Source organism: Mesoplodon mirus, assembly GCF_964341445.2.
Source record: "Mesoplodon mirus genome assembly, chromosome: 11".
In the NCBI taxonomy this organism is placed as follows: Eukaryota; Metazoa; Chordata; class Mammalia; order Artiodactyla; family Ziphiidae; genus Mesoplodon; species Mesoplodon mirus.
The window spans coordinates 46,584,653-46,606,236 of record NC_138987.1 but is presented as its reverse complement, the minus strand read 5'-3'; the positions used below and the strand labels follow the sequence as shown (position 1 = coordinate 46,606,236).

The 21,584-nt window shown below is 33.1% G+C and overlaps 1 protein-coding gene across 5 annotated transcripts in view; it reads left to right on the top strand.

Moving 5' to 3' along the window:
- The window catches only part of ABCD2 (ATP binding cassette subfamily D member 2), a gene marked incomplete at both ends in the record, with an annotated part of 79,403 nt that overhangs the window by 5,744 nt on the left and 52,075 nt on the right, over window positions 1-21,584 (top strand). For 2 of the 5 annotated variants that reach the window (XM_082636320.1, XM_082636319.1), the window contains 4 exons: window positions 5,655-5,776; window positions 8,599-8,767; window positions 9,499-9,593; window positions 13,291-13,436. In XM_082636320.1, coding sequence (XP_082492446.1) covers window positions 5,655-5,776; window positions 8,599-8,767; window positions 9,499-9,593; window positions 13,291-13,436 — 532 coding nt within the window. The remainder of the gene's footprint in view (window positions 1-5,654; window positions 5,777-8,598; window positions 8,768-9,498; window positions 9,594-13,290; window positions 13,437-21,584) is intronic. The other 3 variants (XM_082636322.1, XM_082636321.1, XM_082636323.1) reach the window with 2 other exon arrangements.

Genomic DNA, 21,584 nt, shown 5'->3' with positions numbered 1-21,584 from the left:
TTTAGTTTGGTAGTGTATATATGTCCACTTTGATTTGTTTCATCAGTGTCTTATAGTTTTCTGAGTACAGGTCTTGACCTCCTTAGGTAGGTTTATTCCTAGGTATTTTGTTCTTTTTGTTGCAACGGTGAATGGGATTGTTTCCTTAATTTCTCTTTCTGATCTTTCGTTGTTAGTGTATAGGAATGCAAGAGATTTCTGTGTGTTAATTTTGTATCCTGCAACTTTACCAGATTCATTGATTAGCTCTAGTAGTTTTCTGGTGCCATCTTTAGGATTCTCTATGTATAATATCATGTCATCTGCAAACAGTGACAGTTTTACTTCTTCTTTTCCAATTTGTATTTCTTTTATTTCTTTTTCTTCTCTGATTGCTGTGGCTAGGACTTCCAAAACTATGTTGAATAATAGTGGACATCCTTGTCTTTTTCCAGATCTGTGTAGAAATGCTTTCAGTTTTTCACCATTGAGAATGATGTTTGCTGTGGGTTTGTCATATACGGCCTTTATTATGTTGAGGTAGTTTCCCTCTATGCCCACTTTCTGGAGAGTTTTTATCATAAATGGGTGTTGAATTATGTCAAAAGCTTTTTCTGCATCTATTGAGATGATCACACTGGTTTTATTCTTCAATTTGTTAATACGGTGTATCACATTGATTGATTTGTGTATATTGAAGAATCCTTGCTTTCCTGGGATAAATCTCACTTGATCATGGTGTATGGTCCTTTTAATGTGTTTTTATATTCTGTTTGCTAGTATTTTGTGGAGGATTTTTGCATCTATATTCATGAGTGATATTGGTCTGTAATTTTCTTTTTTTTGTAGTATCTCTGTCTGGTTTTGGTATCAGGGTGATGGTAGCCTCACAGAATGAGTTTGGGAGTGTTCCTTCTCTGTAATTTTTGGAAGAGTTTGAGAAGGATGGCTGTTAGCTCTTCTCTAAATGTTTGATAGAATTCACATTTGAATCCATCTGGTCCTGGACTTTCATTTGTTGGAAGATTTATAATCATAGTTTCAATTTCATTACTTGTGATTGGTCTGTTCATATTTTCTATTCCTTCCTGATTCAGTCTTGGAATTTCTAGGAATTTGTCCATTTCTTCCATGTTGTCCATTTTATTGGTATAGTGTTGCTTGTAGTAGTCTCTTATGATGCTTTGTATTTCTGCGGTGTCCGTTGTAATTTCTCCTTTTTCATTTCTAATTTTATTGATTTGAGTCCTCGCACTCTTCTTGTTGATGAGTCTGGCTAAAGATTTATCAAGTGTGTTTATCTTCTCAGAGAACCAGCTTTTAGTTTTATTGATCTTTGCTATTGTTTTCTTTGTTTCTATTTCATTTATTTCTGATCTGATCTTTATGATTTCTTTCCTTCTCCTAACTTTGGGTTTTGTTTGTTCTTTCTCTAGTTCCTTTAGGTGTAAAGTTGATTGTTTATTTGAGATTTTTCTTGTTTCCCAAGGTAGGCTTGTATAGCTATAAACTTCCCTCTTAGAACTGCTTTTGCTGCATCTCATGGGTTTTGGATCATTGTATTTCCATTGTATTTTGTCTCGAGGTAGTTTTTGATTTTCTCTTTGATTTCTTCAGTGATCTCTTGATCATTTAATAACATATTGTTTTGCCTCCTTGTGTTTGTGTTTTTAATGATTTTTTCCCCTGTAATTCATTTCTAATCTCATAGCATTGTGGTCAGAAAAGATGCTTGATATGATTTCAAATTTCTTAGATTTACCAAGCCTTGATTTGTGACACAAAGTGTGATCTATCCTTGAGAATGTTCTGTGTGCACTTGAGAAGAAAGTGTAATCTGCTCTTTTCGGATGGAATGTCCTATAGATATCAATTAAAGCTATCTGGTCTATTGTGTCATTTAAAGCTTGTGTTTCCTTATTAATTTTCTGTATGGATGATCTGTCCATTGGTGTAAGTAAGGTGTTAAAGTCCCCCACTATTATTGTGTTACTGTTGATTTCCTCTATTATAGCCATTAGCATTTACCTTATGTATTGAGGTGCTCCTATTTTGGGTGCATATATATTTATAATTGTTTTATCTTCTTTTTGGATTGATCACTTGATCATTATGTAGTGTCCTTCCTTGTCTCTTGTAACACTCTTTAATTTAAAGTCTGTTTTATCTGATATGAGCATAGGTGCTCGAACTTTCTTTTGATTACTATTTGCATGGAATATCTTTTTCCATCCCCTCACTTTCCATCTGTATGTGTCCCTAGGTCTGAAGTGGGTCTCTTGTAGGCAGCATACATATGGGTCTTGTTTTTGTGTACATTCAGTGAGACTGTGTCTTTTGGTTGGAACTTTTAATCCATTCTCATTTAAGGTAATTATCGATATGTATGTTCCTATTACCATTTTCTTAATTATTTTGGGGTGTTTTGTAGGTCCTTTTCTCCTCTTGTGTTTTCTGCTTGGAGAAGTTCCTTTAGCATTTGTTGTAGAGCTGGTTTGGTGGTGCTGAATTCTCTTAGCTTTTGCTTGTCTGTAAAGCTTTTGCTTTCTCCGTCAAATCTGAATGAGATCCTTGTCGGGTATAGTAGTCTTGGTCATAGGTTCTTCCCTTTCATTACTTTAAATATATCATGCTACTCCCTCTGGCTTGTAGAGTTTCTGCTGAGAAATCAACTGTTAACCTTACGGGAGTTCCCTTGTATGTTAGTTGTCATTTTTCCCTTGTTGCTTTTAATAATTTTTCTTTGTCTTTAATTTTTTTCAATTTGGTGACTATGTGTTCAGCATGCTTCTCCTTGGGTTTATCCTGACTGAGACTCTCTATGCTTCCTGGACTTGGGTGGCTATTTCCTTTCCCATGTTAGGGAAGTTTTCAACTATAATCTCTTCAAATATTTACTCGGGTCCTTTCTCTCTCTCTCTTCTCCTTCTGGGACCCTATAATGTGAATGTTGTTGTGTTTAATGTTGTCCCAGAGGTCTCTTAGGCTGTCTTCATTTCCTTTCATTCGTTTTTCTTTATTCTGTTCCATGGCAGTGAATTCCACCATTCTGTCTTCCAGGCCACTTATCTGTTCTTCTGCCTCAGTTATTCTGCTATTGATTCCTTCTAGTGTATTTTTCATTTCAGTTATTGTACTATTCATCTCTATTTGTTCTTTAGTTCTTCTAGGTGTTTTTTCTTTAAATCTTCTAGGTCTTTGTTAAACATTTCTTGTATCTTCTCAATCTTTGCCTCCATTCTTTTTCTGAGGTCCTGTATCATCTTCACTGTCATTATTCTGAATTCTTTTTCTGGTAGGTTGCCTATCTCCACTTCATTTAATTGTTTTTCTGGGGTTTTACCTTGTTCCTTCATCTGGTACATAGTCGTCTGCCTTTTCATTTTGTCTGTCTTTCTGTGAATGTGTTTTTTGTTTCACAAGCTGCAGTATTGTGGTTCTTTTTGCTTCTGATCAGTTTTATTTCTTCTTAATGAGGCTATCAGTGAAAGCTATTATTCAAACCCCTTTTAACCCAAATTCATAAAATCCCATAATTATTTTAGATCATCAGCCACATTCTCTGAGCCAAAACTATTCTTAGCACTTTAACTGATACAGCAGTCACTATTTTGGTAGCTTGCTGAGAATCCTTTGTCAATTTTTTGTGGCTATCTAAATTTTATCATACATTTAAATGTGTTTAAGAATATCTACATTCTGTTCCCAGCCTACTTAGCCATTCAGGTCTTTCTCTCATCACTTATACTAACACTCAAAGCCTTTCTTTTTTCATTCTTCAAGGAAACATACTAACTTCAAGGGAACAAAAGATAGTTCTCTAGAGCAGTACTTAACTCTCGAGCTAGGAGGTCCCCATAAACTCATGGTTTTTCTGATACTCAAGTAAAATCAGTGCTTAACACCAACCCATACTGTAACTTGACGAGGTTATTATTCAATTGGCATTGCTTGAAATTTCCCTTCTTTGAGACATTGCTTATGCTGTACTTGTGATCTTTTAAAATTGTATGCAGTCTTTAAGGCCTCACTCCCAGTCTACTCCTCCATGAAGTATTTCTTGTCTCTTGCAGAAAGAAATTATTTTTGCATCCTTCAAATGTGTCATATTAACTCTCCTCATAGGCTGCCCTGCATTGTTATTTGGGAACTTGTCTTCTTTCTCCTATGAAACTGTAAGCTTCCTAAGGAAAGAATCTGAAAATTACATTTAATCCTTGCATATCCTGTAACACCTTGCCTAATTTCTTGTAAATCCTGCTGTTCAGTAAATATCTGCTGAGTGAATTTTACCTTATATTATGCATGGATCCCTTTCAAACTCAGCTGAGCTGTCTATGAGCAAGTAAAGGTGAAAGTATCCGGTAGTTGTAGCAGGGCACATGTTAAATATTTGCATGTCATGGAGAAAAAAAAACAAAAACAAACCCTTTTCACTGAGATAAATCCAAGCAAAATAAATAGCAAAGTGGGCCCATGGCTATTTATATTATTCTAATTTCTTCATTAATTTACAGCTTTCAATTTAGAATTTTGGTGATAGTCCATAGAAAGACTGGATAGAGAATCAAATTGATGCCAAGATTAAAGTAATGACCTGGAGAGAATAATTTTAAAGAATAATACTAAATGGAGTAGATATGCAATAATAACAATAACACTTAGAGAAAATAATAACACTTAACATTTAAGAGCAATTATTATAAACTCTGGATTAGGCTAACACTTTGCTTGTATTTCCCCTTTAAATCTCACAACAACCCTCTGAGATAGAATTGTTTGAGATATACTATTATTTCCCTCATTTACACATGAGAAAGTAGCATGGAGAAGATTAGTGGCTTGCTCTACTAACTTTACTACTTGCCATTAAGTAGTAGAGTCTGGACTCTAACTCGGTCTGACTTCTGGCTTTTAACCATAATTCTGCATTGACAGTAATTTAGGATATTTATCTATCCATCCATCCATTCAATACACATTAAGGAGTACTGTGTTCTAGACACTCTGGTGAGTACTATGAATAATGAATAAAATACAGTCTTGCCCCTTAAAGAAGTTATAGTCCACTGGAAAAGCCAGACAAGTGTTTCCAGGAAAACCTGTACTAAAGAGTTAACTCTTTAAGAAAGAGCTTGGCAAAAAAGAAAGTATATTAAAGTCAGAAAATATTATATATGCAAATACCAGAGAGTAAGCAGAATATTGCATGGTTGGGGTGTTGCTAAACTCTAGGGTGAAAGTTGAAACAGGTAGACAGAGCTAGATTATGAGGATCAGCTACTTTGCATTTCTATTAAAGAAATAACACTAGAAATATTAGCTTAGATTGTAGTTAATGGTATTTTATTGACTGAATCAGTAGTATTTTATTTCCTAGCTCTAATAAGGGCAGGACATTGACTTTGGTAAGGGTTGAAAGAATGCTAAATTAAAATAGTCTTAATTCCTATAGATTTAATTCCTCTAACTCTCCTTCTAGAAAAATAATAAGACAAAGGAAGATTTAAATAAAATCTGGTACAAACACTATTTTTAAAATAATTCATTAATTCCTAGGAAATTGCTGATACTAATGAAAAATTTTCATACGGTTGTTTTAGTCACAGTCTCATAGTACAAAACAAAACATTTAGTTACTTAAAAAATTCAACAGTTTTGTAATTTGCTTTTAGATCTAGAGGATGATCGAAAGCAAGCTATGGTTAGTGAGCGGACAGAAGCGTTTACCACTGCTCGAAATTTATTGGCCTCTGGAGCTGATGCTATTGAAAGGATTATGTCTTCATACAAAGAGGTACTTGCATTTCTTGTTATCAATTTGATTAAACTAAGATATATGAAAATGAAGCAAAAATGTAAATTACCACATATGTTTATTATTTTGGAAACATCTTTTCTCTACCAAAAATTGCTGAGTATAATCAAGATAAAGGACAACAACTCCCAAGTCTATTACTGCTAATACCTTTCAGTTTTTATGCTCTCAATTGTCAACTCCTTTTTCTGTCTATAGTGTGACATATTTGCTCTTAAATTTTACTAAAAGGTCCTTTGGTATGGATTTTGGAGCCAGAGTGCCTAAATCTAAATTCTTGCTCTAGTATTTACAAATTATATGAACTTTACCTGTTTCTGTCTGTTTCTTCATCTGTAAAATAGGGATAATGATAGTGATGACTTTGTAGTGTTGTTGTGATAGTAAGCACTTTGATAAGTGTTAGCCAATAATATTACTTATATACCTTGCAAACTTTTACTTATACTTCAGGACAAGTCAAGCCTTACCAACCACGTATAAAAAACCCTTTTGTGATTCCACTTTCTTTCTGACTTCCCTGCAGAGTCAGGGTTTTCCTTCTCTGTGTTCATAGTACATCTGGTGCTTTACCACATTATTATTATCTATCTTTTGCGTAAGACCCTGAGTGGAAAGCAGGAACTATCTTATTCATCTTTACATTCCTAATATCTATTTTAATGCTTGGAATATTGTATATGGTCAGTAAATATTTGCTGAGAGAATGGTAATAAGACCTACAGATAACACAGGGTTAAGATTAAAAAACACTTTATTCAATTCAGATATTAAATAATATTCCCATGGACAGTCATTCTCACTACTAATTACTCTTGAGGCTTGTGTATCAATATAAATTGCCAGAGCATCATTATAAATTTAGCTACCTATTAAATTATCCTTGGATAAATTATATAAGATAGTTGCAAAGTTTGTGATTTGCTGACAAAACTTTTCAATCTCATTTAACAACTGATTTATTGAATTGGGTTTTTTTAAAAAAAGGTAAAACCAGTTGTTTAGGGCCACAAAGCAAGACAACTCAATTAAAACTTTTTTTTCAAATAGTAATTTTGATAATCTGGAGACAGTTTTGGGGATAGCTTTTTCAGCTAATAAATTACTTATTATTAAAATTAAATGAGAAATCAAAATTTTATATATCTCACATTCAAACACTTTGCTATCTAAGTCATAGAGAGAATATCAGATCTTTTTTCTAGATTGTCTCCAACACAAGAAATTATTGCATTTTGTTTCATTTTGCCTGTATGTGCATTGAATCATAGAACTTTTACTTCTAAAGAATCTTATTACTCCTGTGAAAGCACATGAAAGCATCATGGATTCTCCACTAGCTCTAGAGGGAACAAGGTTTCTTTTTAGACAAACCCCCTTGTCTTATATCCGAAAGTAATTTGTCCACAGTCACATTCTCATTTCTTTTTTTTTTTTTTTTTGACACTCTTTGCCCATTCATCCCTGCATCCTGGTCTACTAACTCAATGCCTCCTGCCTTTCTTTAATTGACCTCCTCATTTGTTTCAGGTTTTTTTAATGCAACTATACTTACTTAGGTTTCTTTTGAATCTATATTTTGTTAATCCTTAGTTCTGATTTCCTCTACTTGGGAACTCAAGAGATTCTTCTAGATAACAGTTTAGAAATTATCCTATATAATAGCTATAACATTAATATATAGAAATGAAGTACTAATCTAATTATAGACCTCTCACACAGTAGAGACATGTGGTAGAAGGCTTTTAACAATAATACCTGCTCATTCACTGTTTAAGTTTTGCACACACAAAAATCTTACACAATGTTGGTAATGTATTAGTCCATACTTTATTGTTTAAGAGACATTTATTAGTGACATGCCTTGCTTATTGATACCAATTTCCTACTAAACAGTTCTGTAAGGGAATGGTTTTTGTTGCTTCCTTTTCACTGAGAAAGATGGTCTTGACAGTCCATGAGTCACCTTTCAGATGAGTCACCTTGATAACAAGGTGTTCTTTTAATAGAAAAGCAGCAGAGATTCAACCTAAATTGGACAACTGGCAGAATAGGAGCAAGATACCACTCTATTGAGCCTTTTGAACTAAAGCAGAGATTTATCTCATCTTATAATCTCATCTAGAAAAAAAGTCATACTTAATATTTTTCTTTGGGCATATAAATCATGTTTGGCTTGAAAAGAAGCTGAATTTTGTGGGATTTGGACTGAAAAGGATTTAAAGCTTTTCACTGAGCTCACACCAATATTGGTATCCACTAGCAGGGGTATTTTCTCTGGCCAAACTTAGGAATTTTGACAATCAGTTTGACTCAGAAATGTCATTTCATAATAAGAAAAATATGCATTTTTCTTCTATTTAAAATCTTCTATTTTTAATTGAAAAAAGATATCAAAATAAAGAATCATTATTTCACTGAATGGATTTAAGCTTTTCACAAACCTTCTAATTTCTGGAAATCAAATTTTCATTCAAACGGGGGCCAAATCAGAAAATTGATTGAAAGATTTTTAAGTCTCACTAATATTCTGAAGTCTTTACATTTCGCTTTGAACCCTGACTTGAATGAATAATTTTTATGTGTTTTTTAATTCCAATCAAACTTAAGCTGTCAACTTGCTATGCTGCTTTCTTGATAAGTTTTTTAGTGTTACTGGTTTTAGTTATCAGATGTACTATCTACTTTTCATGTATAATAAAATAGTATCTTTAACATTAAATCAAGAGGCTTATATGATTGCACATTTGTTTAAAAGTCTGTCTTGAGTATACTATTTTATCTCCCTATGTTGGTTTTAGATAACTGAATTAGCAGGCTATACTGCTCGAGTATACAACATGTTTTGGGTCTTTGATGAAGTTAAAAGAGGCATTTATAAGAGAACTGCTGTCTTGCAAGAGTCTGAAAACCATAGCAAGAGTGGAGTTAATGTAGAATTACCCCTCAGTGAGACACTGGAAATCAAAGGTATTAAACTCAAATGTTTTTATATTTTTTCTATATTTAAATGTTTAACAACAGAACCAAAGTTTTTTAGAAGATAGCTTTGAACAGATGTAAGACACCAACATTTAGTTATTTAAACAGTTATTCCTAAAGTTAGTGCTGCATTTTGAGGAGTAGTGACTAATATTACCATAAAAAATATTATGCTATTTTTATTTAGGACAAAATGTCTAGAATTATTTTTAGGAACTGCACATATGGCAGAATGAATTGTTTGCGTTTAAAATTCAAATAACAGAATTAGAGCTAATGTCATGCTATTCTCCATCATTCTATCATTTGGCTTGGTTATTATAGTTTTAAAAATTATAGTTTTCTATGTCTTAATTTCCTTTTTTCAACTGTGTTTTTTTCTATAGGAAAGTTTAATTGAGAAAAATAAGTAGTTATAAACAGTGTGGCTGGGTTATACCAGATAGAGTTTAGCTTTGCTCTCATTATGATATTAACATCATATTACAGTAAAATAATATTTCTGAGAAAGATTTTCCAAATAGATATGTCAAAATGTGCAAATTTACATTAGACTTTCTTTAGATATAGATATCTATATTTACATTTATTTCTATGATTCATTAATGTAAATTATCTTTATAGTGAATTTATCTGTTATGCTACATTATACTTTAAGTTATTTAATTAGCAATAACACATGATAGCTTTTGAAACTTAAACTTTTCCTTAACTTATAGGAAAAGTTATTGATGTGGATCATGGAATTATTTGTGAAAATGTTCCCATAATTACACCAACGGGAGAAGTGGTGGCTTCCAAGCTAAACTTCAAAGTAAGATGATATTCAAGAATCTTCTGATTGTTGCCAACACAATAATACAAAACAACTCAGAATTCATGTACTTTATATTAAATACTTGGAGGAGCATATGGAAAGGAGGGGAAATCAAGAAAGGTATGCACAGAGGCTCAATTACAGAAGCAGTTACTTCCTCAGAAAGCAGAGAGAAAGAAAAATTTGATTTCTACTGCTTTATGGCCTGGTTGAAAATCAAAATTAGAGTACACTGAGAGCCTATACAAAGTAACTTTTGGGAACAATAGGAAACTTCTTCAGAAATTAATATCTGGAAATACATTTTATTTTTTTCCTTATAGGAGTTACTCAAAAAATACAAGCCTATATTGTTATATATTTACTAAAATATGAGAGAAGTCATCAGCAAGTTTACATTCTCTAAATTTAATTTATATCTTCAATAATCACATCTTCTATTAGGAAAAAATGATCAGAAGATTCATGAATTGGAATTTAGCTTTTAATTCTGTTGAGAATAATAGTTATTTGTTATTTAATACTCTGTCTTGATTACAAAAACTAAGGTGCAAAAATAGCTAATAAATCTGAGACCCTGATTTAAAGTATTGTAAAATTCAAACACACATTTTGGAATCCTAGTACAAAATAATTTGCTGATAAGTATAATGGAGTTATCTGTGCGTAGTTCAAACAATGACATGATTGGACTTGATAACAGAATTAGAAACATGACCGTATATGTGCATTTAATGATTTTAATATGGACCTTAGTCTAGGTTTAATTATTAAAGATGTATTTGAAAATGCATAAGCCTGCTGGAAGAGGATAAGAAGTACTGAACAGGGAGAAATTCTGAGTTAATAAACGTAAGAGAAACTGTGTTTTAACTACAATTTGGGTGGGCTCTATTTTTCCATTAATGGACCTATAGAGTAGCAATAAGGTGCTAATGATGCAGCATAATCTTAAGTAGATTTAAAATAAAGCCTTTGAAGAGGCCTACATGGGGTATTTAACTATTTGCTATTACTTTAGCAATTTTTAATGTATGACTTTTTATAGAGGTTTTTCATCAGGTTAGGTTTCATAATATCAATTCTTGTTGCTCCATTTATTAAATAGAGGAAGAGTCTTGAATTCTCCCACCTACTAACTAAATACATTATTGTGGACACATAACACTCTTTCTGTGAAAAAATTCAAAGCTCAGTATATTTTTATATAAAATGAATTTAAAAATACTTAATCTAGTGAAAGTGTCATAAATTTTGAGGTTCTCCAATGGTATATTTTAATATAGTATACTTTTATGATAATTATTTATTTCTGAGTCAGACAGGGAGTTTTATTTAAAGTCTCAGGTCCCCAAAGTATAATACAAAATTTTGTTTCCTCTGCATGGATTGATAAATAAACAGGTTTCTAGAGGAAAACATTCTCGTTCTTATGTTAGCCTTTTGGAATTAAAAAACCATTTGGAGAAGAAAATTTCAGTAAATGTGGGAATTCTTTTGCCTCACACTGTTTACTAAACATCAGAAAACTTATGCTAAAAAATGATATGAATGTAGAAAAGTCTTCTATTACGACTCAAAATGTGTTAAATTTCTGAGAATTCCTAGTAGAGAACGACCCTATTAAATATTTTGTTTATATACCTTTTGCCATGGCACATACCTTTACAAAATCTTTTGAAAAGTGTTTATGCTTCTACAAAATTAAACTTTCTTAATCCTCTCTCTACTGAAAGAGCAGAGCAAATCACAAAACCCTTTCTGGGTTCTTCCCAGGATTTTTTTTTAACTTTATTCTATCAAAATGGCATTTCAGTTTGCCTACAATTAGGGAGAAAAAACATCTGTGGTCAGATTTTATAGACTCAAGCTTGCTCCTGTCTTATGTCCTTGTGGTAGCTATCTTTATTGCCTGGAATGCTCTTCCACCAGATCTTACTTGTTACTTCTTGTCACCAGGCTAAGGCAAAATGGTATCTCCTCAAAGAGGACTTTCCTGACCACCTAATCAAAAGAAGCCCCCTTCCCCTGCCAACCTCACAATGCCACCATCTTTCCCTAACACATCTTCCTTTTTTGCTATCATAATAGCATTTATGACTAGTTAATTTTTTGTTCACGTGTTTATTGCCATCTTTGCCATTGAAATGTAAGCTCCACAGAACAGGAACTTTGTCTTGAGCAGCACTGTATCTTCTGTGCCTAGGAGAATGTCAAGCACATTTAGATATTCAATCAATGTTTGCCGAGGAAATGACTAATTACTTAGAATATAGATCTGAACCATTTTTGCTTTACATATATTTATTACATACATTCTTAGTTCTTTTATCAAACCTTCATATCAACCTTTTTTTCCTTCCCTTCCTCCCTTCCCCCTTCCTCCCCCTACCACATTCTTTCAGCAAAAAGATTTTAGCTTATGTTATACACAGCAAATGAGTAATGGATATACATGGATATGGTTCCTTATACTGACATAATACAAGTAATATAATGCTCTTTCACCTTTGAGTTTTCAACATAATGTATTCTACATCATGGACCTTAGATATTTGTATCTATACTGTACAAAGCTACATATACAGGCATACTGTAAATTTCTACCTCTCGTACTTTTATACTATATTCTTTTTTTTTTTTTTTTTTTTTTTTGCGGTACACGGGCCTCTCACTGCCGTGGCCTCTCCCGTTGCGGAGCACAGGCTCCGGACGCGCAGGCCCAGCGGCCATGGCTCACGGGCCCAGCCGCTCCGCGGCATGCGGGATCCCCCCAGACCAGGGCACGAACCCGCATCCCCCGCATTGGCAGGCGGACTCCCAACCACTGCGCCACCAGGGAAGCCCTACTATATTCATTTTTTAGTCACTGATTATAAAATATCATTTGTTCTTAGAAGTAAATCAGATTTTTAAATGTTCCTTTTTCTTGACCCTTACAATACCTTTAAGATAGCACATTGACAACTTCCTGATCCTATTGGGTGGAATAAGAAGTCATGAAATTTAACTGTTTAAATGATAAGTAAGCTGAAAGATTCTAAGAGAATCATCCAATCAACAATCGATAAATAGCTTAATTCATCCCTAGACATAAGATAAATTACAGTCTTCTTGCTTGTCTCTGTCTTAATTTCCTAAACATATTTTCTCCATCTGTGAATAAACCAAAATTAGAATCATTTTATATCTCTCATTATGGGCATTTGTGATTTCTGTAACATTTCAGACTACTGAATTAAACAACCCAGCTGACTTGTAGAACTCCAACTTACAAATACAACAGAGTTGTATCTTAATTGAAGTAAATTTAATCAAATATTAATATAAATAAAATAAATTCAATCTATTTTAATTTAAATTAAATTTTTACAATTTCTTATTTCCACGTGGTTATGTTCCTATGTATTTGTGTAGTATGTGATGGCAAGACCTCAATGAAAATTTTGGGAAGTCAGTGCTCATTTGAAGAAGATCCATTTCTTTGGAATTGGATCATTTTATGATGCTTTTAGCGTCAGAGCGTAGTCAAAAGCCAGATTTGATGGTCTCAATCCCGATATGTTTTTCTTTGATTCCTTGCCCATCCTAGATTATCATGTGTTTGAAAGTTTTAAAAAAAAATCCCTTTTAAATGCTGCCAAATGAAACCATTTTTACATATTGTAATTTCTAATTTTATTTCTTACCTTAGGTAGAAGAAGGAATGCATCTTTTGATAACTGGTCCCAATGGTTGTGGGAAAAGTTCTCTCTTCAGAATTTTAAGTGGGCTCTGGCCTGTGTATGAAGGAATCCTATATAAACCACCTCCACAACATATGTTCTATATTCCACAAAGGTAGGTAAAGTTTCTTATATCACAATGAACAATTTCCTTTTGCTTTTGAATTATCTTGATTCCTTAAGCTCTTCTGTAGGTAATCTTTAAGCATGTTTTTATTGAGAGATGCAATTAAGGAAATAAAAATTATCCTAAAAAGTTTTATTACTGCTTTGATTATAATAGTTTCCAGGATAATAACAATTCTTTTCATTTTCATGTCATTGTAATGAACACTCAGAGACTATAGATGTTAGTCTCAAGGAGTAGCAGGCTACTCCAAAGAGTAAGTATATTGCCTTAGATGTCAGATTATCTCTTCTCACAAAAAATTAATAGTTCTTGGATAGTATACTAGTCTTTCCATCAAGCTGCATACATTCATGTGTTCTAAAATTGTTCAGTTATGTTTTAAGAGCCTCTGTGAAATAATCTTTATCACAATTCTGTTATATAATTAATTAATGATTTGAAACTACCTTAATTAAAAATATTTTACTCTAATAATGAGTGTAAAAGTAAGCATAGAAATATTTAAAAGGAACATTTTTCTTCTGAAGTTTTTAACTATCTTCCTTCATAACAATTTACAGATGTCTAAACAGAAAGTTATACTTGAAAATTTGGAATATTCATTGTGGGTGAGAGAAAATTAAATTTAAAGAGAATTAAAATTAAATTCATCTGACCCAGTAAGTTTTCCATCTGTCATCACCCTGGGTTAGGCCGACGTCACAAAAGTACTCCTATTGTGTTAGAGGACTATTCTGTGGAACCTAATAGAGCACCTATGCTGAAATTATATTGCAAGAGCAAATATAAAAGTTACATCAAGTATGATGCTATCACATCTCTCTTCATCTTTTTCCTTTGTCAGAAAGTGTTTGTACAGTCCTGCCCAGTGGACTAATTTTTAGATCATATGTTGTAGTTATGTGGATGAGGCTTTGTGGGGCTTTTTCTTTAAAGTAAGACCTATCAGAGTAGTAGGAAGCTATCTGAAGTGTAGAAGGATGAAGAACTGTATTGCCAGTAAGAAAATATTGGATGTGAGCAGTGCTACGAATACTTATATTTAACACAAAATAGATAACATCTGTAACAGCAGAATCATTGTCTCTTTCTGTCTGTGCTTTAGAATCCTTTTGGGAAATGTTCTGGATCTGAAAATTAAATAATACTGCCAAAGTTTAAGTTTCAGACATTAATGCATTAAGTAGACCGATTTTAATTTCTTATTTAGGTTTTAAAGCATAAAATCATGAGGAAATATTCTGTTACATCATAGAATCTACTCTTTTAATGCAGATAAAATTGTATACATAATTTTTTTTTATTTTTTGCCATTTTAGATTTCATTTATAATATAGATACAGTTCTTTTTTTTTTTTTTTAGATACAGTTCTTGAATATAGCTATACCCTGAGCAATAAAAGACATTTCTCAGACATAAGAAAGTGCATAATCAGCAAAGTTATCCTTCAGAAATGAAGGAGAAATATTTTCCCAGACAAATAAAAGCTGAGGGAATTCATGTTCATTAGACCTGCCTTAGAAGAAATGCTGAAAGGAGTTCTTCAAATTGAAATGAAAGGCTGCTAATTAGTAACAGGAAAACATATGAAAATATACAACCCTGATAAATGTAAATATATAGTCAAATTCATAATACTCTAATACTGTATTATGGTGGTGTGTTAACCATCTAACTCTTAGTATAAAGGTTAAAGGACAAGAGTATTAAAATAACTATAACTAGTACAATTTATTAATGAATACACAATATAAAAAGAGGAAAATTATGACATTAAAAACATAAAAGGGAGAGAGTAAAACTTGCAAGATGTTTTATATACGCCTCATAGGAACCAGAAAACAAAAACCTACAGTAGATTCACAATAGATAAAGAGAAGGAAATCAGAGCATACCACTACAGAAAATCACCAATTCACAAAGGAAGGCTGCATGAGAGGAAGAAAGGAACAAGAGACAAAACAACCAGAAAACAATAAGATGGCATTAGTAAATACTTACCTGTCAATAACTAGTCTAAATGTAAATATATTGACTTCTCCAATCAAAAGACATAGAATGGCTGGATGGATGAAAAAACAAGACCCAACTTATTTGCATTATAAGACATTATAAGACACTCACTTCAGCTTTAAAGACACACATAGACTGAAAGTGAAGGGATGGAAGAAGTTATTCCATCTAAATGGAAACCAAAAGAGAGCAGGGATAGTTATACTTATATCAGAAAAATTAGATTTTAAGCCAAAATTGCTAAAAAGAGACAAAGAAGGTCATTATATAATGAAAATGGGGTAATTCATCAAGAAGATATAACAGTTGTAATATATGTACACTCAACGTCAGAGCATCTTAATATATTAAGCAAATACTAACAGATCTGAAGGGAGATAGACAGCAATAAATTAATAGTTAGGGACTTCAGTGCCCCACTTTCAACAGTTCATCCAGACAGAAAATCAACAGGGAAATATTGGACTTGAACCAATATTTAGACCAAATGGATTTAGTAGACATATACAGACATTCCATCCTATGGCAGCAGAATACACTTCTTCTCAATCATGCCCAGAACATTCTCTAGGAATATTATATGATAAGACACAAAATAAGTCTTAGCAAATTTAGGAAGATTGAAATCATACCAAGAATTTTTCCCATTATAACAACATGAGGCTTGCAATCAGTAACAGGAGGAAAGCTGAAAATTTTACAAATACGTGGAAATTAAACAACACACTCTTGAGCAACCAGTGGATCAAAGAAGAAATTAAAATATCTTGAAAGAAATGAAAATGGAAACACAGTATATGAAAACCTATGTGATGTGGCAACAGCAGTTTTAAAAGGGATATTTATAGCAATAAGTTAAGAAAAAAAGAGATCTCAAGTAAACCTAACTTTACATCTCAAAGGAACTAGAAAAAGAACAACAAATAAAGTCCAAACTTTGCAGAAGGAAGGAAATAATAAAGAGAAGAGCAGAAATAAATGAAATAGAAACGAGAAAACCAATAGAAAAGATCGATAAAACTAAGAACTGATTATTTGTAAAGATAATATTGATGAGCCTTTAGCCTATCCCTGGGATGCAAAGTTGGTTCAACATTGCAAATCAATAAATATGATACACCACATTAATAGAATGAAAAACAAATATCATATGATCATCTCAACAGATGCAGAAAAAGCATTTGACAAAATGCAATATCCTTTCATAATATTAACTCTCAACAAACTGGATCTAGAAGGAACATACTTCAACATAATAATAGCCACATTTGACAAACTCAGAGTTAATATCACATTCAATGGTGAAAGAATGAAAGCTCTCCCTCTAAGATCAGGAGCAAGACAAGGGTGCCCACTCTGACCATTCTCATTCAACAAAGTACTGGAAATCTTAGATAGAGCAATCAGGCAAGACAAAGAAATAAAGGCATTCAAACCAGAAGGGAAGAAGTAAAATTGTCTTTGCAGATAATATGATCTTTCATGTAGAAAATGCTAAAGACTTCACCAAAAACATTTAGAACAAATCAATGAATTCAGTAAAGTTGAAGGATACAAAATCAACATACAGAAATCAATTGTGTTTCTATACACTAGCAACAAACTATCTGAAAAGAAATAAAGAAAAACTATTCCATTTACAATAGCATCAAAAACAATAAAGTACTTAGAAATAAATTTAGCCAAGGAAGTGAAAGACCTATACACTGAAAACTATAAGACTTCCACAGAAATAGAAAAAACAATCCTAAAAATTTTGTGGAAGTACAAAAGACCCTGAATAGTCAAAGCAATCATGAAAAAGAAGAACATGGTTAGAGGCATCACACTTCCTGTTTTCAAACTCTGTTACAAAGCTATAGTCATCAAAACAGTATGGTACTAGTATAAAAATAGGCATAAACCAATGGAAGAGAATAGAGGGCACAGAAATAAATGCCTGCATATGGTCAATTAATATTTGCCAAGAGAGTCAAGACTACTCAAGGATAATCTCTTCAATAAATGGTATTGGCAAAACTGGATAACCACATGCAGAAAAATGAAATTGGACTTCTTCTGTCTTACACCACTCACAAAACTGAACTTGAAATGGATTAAAGACTTAAATGTAAGACCAGAAACCATAAAACTCTTAAGACATAGGAAAAACTCCTTGACATTGGTCTGGGCAATGATTTTTTGGATATGACACCAAAAGCACAAACAATAAAAGCAAAAATCAGCAGGTGGAACTACATCAAACTAAAAATCTTCTACACAGTGAAGAAAACCACCAACAAAATGAAAAGCCAACCAATGGAATGGGAGGAAATATTTGCAAGTCTTATATCTGATAAGAGGTCAATATCCACAATATATAAGGAGCTCATACAACTCAATAGGAAAAAAAAAAAAGCACAGTTTAAAAATGGGCAGAGGATCTTAATAGACATTTTTTCAAAGAAGATATACAGATTGTCCAACAGGTACATGAAGAGGTGCTCAACGTCACTAATCATCAGGGAAATGCAAGTCAAAACCACAATGAGATATCACCTCACACCTGTCAGAGTGGCTAATCTCAAAAGATAAGAAATAACAGGCGTTGGCAAGGATGTAGAGAAAAGGGAACCCCTATGAACTCCTGGTGAGAATGTAAGTTGGTGGAGCCACTATAGAAAGCAGTATGGAGTTTCCTCAAAAAATTAAAAAGAGAACTACTGTACGATCTAAACTCCCATGTTCATTGAGGCATGATTCACAATAGCCAAAATATGAAAACAACCTAAATGTCTGTCAACAGATGAATAGAAAGAGATGTGGTATGTATGTATATACAATGGAATATTCTTAAGCCATGAAAAAGGAAATCCTGACATTTGTGACAACATAAGTGAAATAAGTCTGACAGAGAAAGATTAATACTGTATTGATATCACCTATATGTGGAATCTAAAAAAGCTGAACTTGTAGAAACAGAGTAGAGTGGTGGTTACCAGGAGCTGGAGAGTGGGGGAAATGGGGAGATGTTGGTCCAGAGTACAAACTTACAGTTAGAAGTTGAATAAATTCAAGGAATTTAATACACACCATTGTGATTAGAGTTAATAACACATTATATACTGGTAGTTGTTAAGAGAGTAGACCAATGTTTCTCACCACAAAAAAAGTGGTAATTATGTGAGTAATAGAAGTGTCAGGTAACAATATGGTGATAATTATTTTGCTGTATGTAAGAATATCAAATCAACATGTTTATAACTTGAACTTACACCATGTTATACGTCAACTTTATCTCAGTAAACCTGGAAGAAATATCACTGAGCTGTACACTTAAAAATGGTTAATATGGTAAATTTTATTTTACATGTATTTTACCACAGTTTTTAAAAGTGGAAAAAAAAAGGAAAAAAAAGTGCAAAAATTCTAGTCTTTGCCCTCACAAGACCTATGTTATTTTGCAACAAACATAAATCACTAGGAAACTTTTTCTTAATTATGAAATTTACTCTTGCCTAGGCAAAAGGTCAACTACAACTTAGTTAAGAAAAATGAGAATGAAAGTCTATTTTTTTTTTTTTTTTTGCGGTATGCGGGCCTCTCACTGTCGTGGCCTCTCCCGTTGCGGAGCACAGGCTCCGGATGCGCAGGCTCAGCGGCCATGGCTCACGGGCCCAGCTGCTCTGCGGCATGTGGGATCTTCCCGGACCGGGTCACGAACCCGTGTCCCCTGCATCGGCAAGCGGACTCTCAACCACTGCGCCACCAGGGAAGCCCGAAAGTCTATTTTTTAAGGCTTAATATTTTTTTAAGAATTAATGTTAAAAGTCATTTTATCTTGATTATAAAGCTTCTAGAAACATGAAAATTTGTATTTGTTTAAAATCCTATAGGACCAATATCTTTCAAAAGAGAATAAAATTTATTTAAATATATATGTAAACTAGGAGAGCCTAAATATAGTATTTACATCTAGTATTCTAAAAGCTATTCATTTTTTCAAAAAAGTTTGAAAATAATCTTATGTGCCTTTATGATTTAAAAGAAAGCTGCTACATAGACGGGAGGGGAGTTTGGGGGAGAATGGATACATGTATATGTATGGCTGAGTTGCTTTGCTGTGCACCTGAAACTATCACAACATTGTTTATTGGCTATACTCCAATATAAAATAAAAAGTTTAAAAAAAAAGAAAGAAAGCTGCTACAACCTATTTCAAAATATTTGTCAGTAGGTAATCTTAAACTTTTCTTTTTAGGATATTCTTATTAATGAATATTATCTAGTATCTTATTGCATTAATTTATAGCAATAGAATATAGGTTAAGTACTAGTTTGGCAGAAAAAAACTGTAAATTAAATATAGAATTGAGTCTTATGTACCTACAGAATAAACTTCATAAGTCACAAACAGACCTTTATAATAATCCCCCTGTTTTCACTTTTCATGATAGAAAGACTTCTTGGTAGAGGATCAATCTCCTTATGCAATGATAAAATGTAAATTAATTGTTATTTTTATGGCGAAAAAGGAGTGGGTTTTGTTAAAATGGATTTCTAATAATGTCATGTAGTGTACAGAAGAAGAAGTAAACTGAGGGAAAAAATGTTCTGATTAAGTATATTGGGACTGCTTATTTTTTTAATGAAATTTTCAGATAATTTGAAGAGCTGCTATGGCTCAGTTTCAAGTTGGGAAACCTGAATTCCTGAGAAATTGTGAAATCACCTCAATATTTTCCCAGTTAATATCTTCTGTTACTTCAGCAATGTTAATAATGAGAACCAGATAAAAGAAAATCTTGGCCTTGTTTCAAGAATACAAATAAAAAGTTATTTGGGATGGTAGATGGTAAAATTCTTAGTTTTGCTCAGATAGTTCTTAAACTATTTTGGCAATCTTAGGCTGTTTGAGACTGAATTTCCTGAGCAATGTGACTATACTTTTTAAACTGATAGCTGAAACTCATTGTTCCCTACTGTATTAGCCATCTGACCCTCAGGAAAATTCTTACACTTGAATACAGATCCTGAATTTCTTTTGTCAGTTCTTGGTGCACTTTGTCTTAACCACTTAAAGGTTGATTTATGATCTCCTGTTCTAGCTTTCACTAATCCACAAATTTATGGCTCATTAGTCATTTAGTAATTCCCTAGTACATCTCTGTCTTCAGCCATTAAAGACTCTGAAGCCCAATCTTTTTTTCTTTTTTTTTGGCTGCGTCTGGTCGTAATTGTGGCATGCGGGCTCTTTGTTGCTGTGCGTGGGCTACAGAACACATGAGCTCAGTAGTTGCAGCTTGCGAGCTTATTTGTCCCGCGGCTTGTGGGATCTTAATTCCCCGACCAGGGATCAAACTGGTGTCCCCCACATTGCAAGATGGATTCTTAACCACTGGACCACCAGGGAATCCCTGAAACCCAATCTTTAATTTGTTTAGTTCACTTGCTAACAAAATACTGTTGTATGCTAACACTTACCAAAATGGGAAATTGAAACATTTGGTTGGGGTTGGGGAAACAGCATGAAGGAGAGGAAGGGAAGGAGCGAAGAAGGAAAGAAAGAAGGAAGGGATGGAGGATGGAAGGGAGGGCAGAAAGCAAGACAGAAGATAATAGGTGTTTACTGACAAAAGGCACCAAAATCTCGGGTTCCTTTGTACTACTTAAAAAAAAAAACTCTCCAGGGTATCAGTTGTATACATCACATATTTCTCCCCAGCAACATTCTCCAGTTTGGCAACAACCCACCATGTAATTCTGTTTCCAAAGTTCCTTCTGTCACTACCCTTTCTTGGTAGAAATATCTAGGGACAGAAATTTTAACCATGATCTTCTTACTACTGTAAACTTTATGCCCAGATATTTACACTAAGGCCAACAGATCTAAAATAGATTCAGACTTCCTACATATTTGCATGAAAAGATAATTTGTACACATTTCTGCCCGTACTTGACTTTGAAGTATGAGAAGTAAAAGGTTAAGAAAGTGAAAGGATTATAAGGATTGAATTAAATTTGACTAAGCATTTTTTAAAAGAAAAGAAAAGAAAAAAATGGGGGTGGAATAGTAGGGATATTTTATTTCATATCTTGGGAAAATTACTGTACTTTATTCTTGTCAATGCTCTACTCTT